A 5,305-nucleotide genomic window follows, 5' to 3' on the forward strand; every position below is an offset into this window, starting at 1 on the left:
TTTGTTCATACAGTTATGTGTATTGGTTCATACAGTTATGTACATTTTTATACAATTATGTACATTCTTTTTATACAATTATGTACATCCGAATCAGAAAATTTGTGTGTATTATGTTAATAGTTGATGTGTATTATGTTAAAAGTTTATGTTTATTATGTATTATGTATTATGTTAGATTATGTGTATTATCTTTTAAAAAGAGTATGTATATTTTGTTATATAATTATGTACATTCATGTATACAATTATGTGTATTCTAATATAACATTATGTACATTCTTGAACAGCGGGTTTTTTTTAAAGAAAAAACTACTGCCATTCACTGGGGCGGGAAATTTCAAAAAAAAAAATAAATTAAAACGACGTCGTTTTGCATCTGGGCGCATATTACAACGCGCGCCGTGGTGTAGGATATAAATTGCCTGTTATATGGCCAAAAAATTATATGTTGACTCAAGGTTTTGTGTACCCTTATAATTTTTCCCCTTAAAATCAATTAAACATAGCTACTCTAAATGGTAAAAGATTGACCAATTAAAGAACCATCAACTAATTACAACACATAATGTTTAGCAATAGTTTTTATATACTTTTTTAATATATTGAAGAGTAATTTTTTAAATATTAAAGGTGACATGTATGGTGGCTAGGGGCTATATTACATGAATCATAACTAATTTAAAAAAATTAAGATTATCTCTACCTGCTACCTCATGTTATATGAATTATTCACTATTCATTAGTTAAATTAACTCTTTTCACTAACTCTTTTCACTTATTAAGAATTGTTAAGTCAATAAAACACAGCCAAAAAAAACCTTATAATGTACTTAAATATGTAAATTTTATTACCTAATTACTAAATTAAATATCACAAAAATTGTATTATAAATAATTTTAATCAACAAATAAGTTCTAAAATGGGAAGGAGGGAGAATATTGCAAAAAGAGGCTCACCTTCAACTTGATATTTCGAAGCATAATTGATAAGGAGATATAATGTACTCCCTCTGTCCCATTTTATGTGTCTTACTTTCCTTTTTAGTTTGTCCCAAAATGTTGTCCACTTTCTAAAATTGAACATCACCATCATTCTACTTTTTTCAAATTACCCTTCTAGCTTTTGCTTTCTTTATTATTTTTATTTCCAAAAGTGAAAAAGTGAGGGGCATAATTGGAAAGTGCATAACATTTACTTTTGATTCATTAAAAAGCGTGCAAAAAGTAAATGAGACATCCAATTCGGGACGGAGGGAGTATAAAATAAAAATTACAATGGCAAATTTACATTTGCCACTACCAATACCAATACTAGGTGAGAAAGTGAAGATATCACCAAAAGGGCATGTTAAGTGTCACACTTATAGTCAAAAATACTGTGCTAGAGTTGTTCCTGCCAGATGATGAAGGAGAGCTTCTGTCTGCTTGAGATTTTGTGTACAGTCTCTGCACTTGACAACTGCAAAGTTCATTGATAAAGTTGGACGAAAAAACATAGTTTCCTCCCAAATGTCTCATCTATCTAACAAACCTTCTATTTGCATTGTCAAAGTAACTCGGATAACTTACAATAGCATCTTTTTTTTTTTTTTTTGTGGCGAAGTCATTTCCAGTTGGAGAACTCTGCATTTCCGGGTTGCCCATAGTTTCTCCTCTGGGAAGAGTCTGCTAATCGTCTCCCTTCTTCACCTGTAAAAGTTAAAGACAACACCCAGTGAGATATGTTTAAGAGCAGCATGTTTAGTATGGGTAAGATGTAGGGCTGCATGGAATTTATGAGTTCAGATATATGTATTGTGGGTGTAACATCATATAAGCAAGCATAGGGAGGGCATAGGACTGGCGTATTACCCGACTGGTGTTCCACATTGGGGTTCATGGGAGTCATCCATGAGCTGGTTCCAGAACCAGGAGTCTAAAATAAGCAAACATTGTTAGATCTTAGATGTGAAAATGCATACAATAAATTTGAATTAGTATAAAGGTACATCACTTACAAGAGATCTGGGAGGAGGAGCTTCAATCTGTGCTTGCTGATACTTCAAAATAGTCCAATCGAAAACATAGTCAAACTCAAAGCCTGTAGAGGCAAAAGATAACATAAATATGTTGGTAATATTTTCATTACTCTTCGATAAACTACACATAGAAAATAAATATTTTCTGAGGATAAAATAGTATTTATTTTAGCATTATTATTATTATTTACCTTTGCGGATAAAAAGGTCTCTGAAAATTCTCCTCAGATAAGCATAATCTGGTTTGTCTTCAAAGCGCAGTGAACGACAGTACTGGAGATATGAAGCAAACTCTGTAGGAGAACCTCGACATAAGGCCTGTAAAAATAAAGATCAGCCACTTCCTTTCACAAGTCAAAAATATAGTAATCATGTTTGCAAATATTACCTCAATAGAGGTAGACATCTTCCTTTCACTAATTATTCCATACTTGCGTCTCTTATTTCCTGACTTTATTCCCTGCCAAGGAAGGCTGCAATAGATAAACGTCAAAATAGACACTACAATTCATCAGCATCCATAAAAGCAAAGTGCAGCTACTATCACCTTCCTCTTAGGAAGTACACTAGAACATATCCAAGAGATTCCAAATCATCCCTCCTGCTTTGTTCTAGAATGTATTTAACTTTGAGTTAGTGAAGAAGAAACAACAACAAAGTAATGATAGCTACTAGTTCCAAAGAGAAAATGTTTACCACGACCGAGGTGAGTGTTTATGCTTGCATATCTTGCAGTTCCTGTCAATTTCTTTTTATCTCTGCAGGATTCCAATAATACTTGTTTGAGAAGGAACAGAGGCAATAGTACACTTACCCGTACAGCCAACTATTTAGCAATTCCAACTGCATTTACATGACCATATAAGTGGGTAATGTTGGATACCTGTAAGAGATGTGCTCGTGAGTTGAAGGGTCTTGATACTTCTTTGCCAAACCAAAGTCAATTGCATACACCTGTTTTCAAGTCAAATGTATATAGAAATACCAACAATCACATACAACAAAAGAAAGATCAATGAAATACATAACCACAAAATAACAATCAGAAAACCTGATTTGAGCGCTTTCCCAATCCCATAAGAAAATTTTCTGGTTTGACATCTCGATGCAAAAATGATTTACTGTGTAAGAACTCAATGCGGTTGATCTGTGGTAAACATTTAAACAGCATATATCAATATGTGGGCAAGGATACATGTGTGTGTGTGTGTCTGTGTTTGACCAAACAAACATATTAATAAGAACTAGCCATTTGATCCGCAAGCATGAGAACAGTTTTCAGAGAAAGTTTCCTACTGCAAAAGTTAAATAGATCTTCAAGACTAGGGCCAAGCAAATCCATGACCATAACATTGTAGTCTCGTTCCACGCCAAACCATCTCACATTTGCAATTCCATCTGCAATAGAAAATTCACAATCATAACAATCATTGAATATAAAATAATATGGTTTAGTTCAGAAAAAGCAAACTACAAATTTCATTACTTCCTCCATGTAAAATTCTGTATAACTTTGACTCATACAGTAATTGAGGGTGACTTGTTTGGACATTTTCCTGCAAGACCAGAAATAATATCAGCTTTGATGTAGTTTGAAAGGACAGAAAGTAATTAAACAAAGCATCTTGGTTTGTATGGCAATGCCCATGAAACTAAGGCACACTGTTGTGTCATGTGAACAGTTGTTCGGATGAATTGGCAATTATTATCTTTGAAAAATTCAGAAAGTAGACTATTCTAACAACTCCGGCAGTTCCTGATAACAAGTTCTTGTGACCCATGATCTGAATTTGGGTGAAGTGATGACTCACAGACATCCACATATTGGGGGAGACTGAAAATCAGAAGGCAGCACTGCATACTGTTATGAACACATAGTCAAGCTAGCCAGGAGCAAGAATCAGGCCATCACAGCAGCCATTATAAAGTAGCAGCAGTTCAGAAAAAGAAAAAAAAAATGAAGATAACCCAAAAAATCAATGCCTAAATGATCAAACAGAGATCTAAAATAATGAATCAAAAATTCACACTTCATTGATGCCTTGATGGGCTTAAAAGTGAACTGTGAAAGCTTATATAAATGTGGTAACGCAAAGCTTTATAGGCTTATAGCATGGAATTGGATATTCAAATGAAAATAGGGATTATGCATCCAATTTGAATTGATATAGCCAGAGCTTACTGCTACTTCAAAACACCATAATCCCATATAGCAAGCACTCACTTTAATGTATATGAAGTACAAATAGCCAAAATTCAAATGTGAACTCCTGTACATAAAAGATTGTCATATTCAAAGTAAACAAATTATCGCTCATAAAGATAAACTTCAAAGTGAAATAGTGAATCCCGTGATGAACAAAAACCATTTTCCAAAATCACTAGAACCAGTACACTAGACAAAACATAGTTCAACTTCTAGCAGAAAAAAACTCACGAGCTTAATTGCTACATCCTCATTCGTCTCCAAATCAGTGCCTGCATCGAGCAAAAGGTAATAATTAAACAATCAACTCACTCCGGAAATTCCAAAAAGTGTACATCATAAAAGCAGAAAAATTGAAAAACAAACCGGTGAAGATCTCTCCGAACGATCCACTGCCGATTTTCCGACCGAGTCGGTACTTGTTTTTCATGACAGGCTCCATAAGCAGGAGAAGAAAGCAGTTAATACGGTAGAAATACGAATGCACAAAAAATATAAAAGTATTTCTGAAGCAGATATCTAGGTTTATGTTGACGCAATGAGAAAGAATACGAGAGCGTTTTCCGTTATCTTTTTACAGAAAATTTATTTTATTTTTTTTTTTTTACATTTCTATGCATGTAGTATATGTTCATATATACTTTTTCAATCTACCAAAATCCAACGAGTTAATATTGGCTCGAACGCATGACCTCTTACTTGGGGGGCAATTTATATCGTGCACCAGGGCGTATATTGCATTGTGCACTCTGGTGCAAAACGACGTCGTTTTAGAATTTTTTTTTTTTTTGGAATTCTGCGTGTCGATTGTTAATTTTCTTTAAAAAAAATCTCATATTTCAAAAATGCACATAATTGTATATTAAAATGTACATAATTGTATAACAAAATACACATACATTTTTTGAAAAGATAATACACATAGTCTAACATAATACATAATACACATAAACTTTTAACATAATACACTTAGACTTTTAACATAATACACATAAATTCCTTGTTTCGGATGTACATTTGTATAAAAAAAAAATGTACATAATTGTATAAAAAATGCACATAATTATATAAACAAATG

The 5,305-nt window shown here is 33.1% G+C and overlaps 1 protein-coding gene across 4 annotated transcripts; it reads right to left on the reverse strand.

Annotated features, from left to right (window-relative positions):
- Positions 1-1,522: 1,522 nt before the first annotated feature.
- On the reverse strand, positions 1,523-4,787 carry LOC109168943 (casein kinase 1-like protein 1). Of its 4 annotated transcripts, none has more exons than XM_019317807.1 (13): positions 4,594-4,784; positions 4,459-4,499; positions 3,508-3,577; positions 3,271-3,419; positions 3,073-3,168; positions 2,905-2,975; positions 2,718-2,779; positions 2,569-2,632; positions 2,410-2,494; positions 2,213-2,339; positions 2,001-2,083; positions 1,855-1,918; positions 1,523-1,692 (listed from the first exon to the last, which is right to left on the reverse strand). In XM_019317807.1, exons 1-13 carry the CDS (start codon positions 4,667-4,669, stop codon positions 1,607-1,609), a joined length of 1,074 nt encoding a protein of 357 aa, XP_019173352.1. In that variant the 5' UTR covers positions 4,670-4,784; the 3' UTR covers positions 1,523-1,606. The 4 variants fall into 4 exon arrangements, 3 of the variants coding, with proteins under 3 accessions (XP_019173352.1, XP_019173353.1, XP_019173354.1); XM_019317808.1 differs by lacking the exon at positions 4,594-4,784 and adding an exon at positions 4,204-4,291 and having other exon boundaries at positions 4,459-4,473; XR_002052138.1 differs by having other exon boundaries at positions 1,641-1,692; positions 2,001-2,042; positions 4,594-4,787.
- Between the last annotated feature and the right edge of the window lie 518 nt (positions 4,788-5,305).

The sequence above is a fragment of the Ipomoea nil genome, unplaced genomic scaffold, assembly GCF_001879475.1.
Source record: "Ipomoea nil cultivar Tokyo-kokei standard unplaced genomic scaffold, Asagao_1.1 scaffold3238, whole genome shotgun sequence".
Classification (NCBI taxonomy): Eukaryota; Viridiplantae; Streptophyta; class Magnoliopsida; order Solanales; family Convolvulaceae; genus Ipomoea; species Ipomoea nil.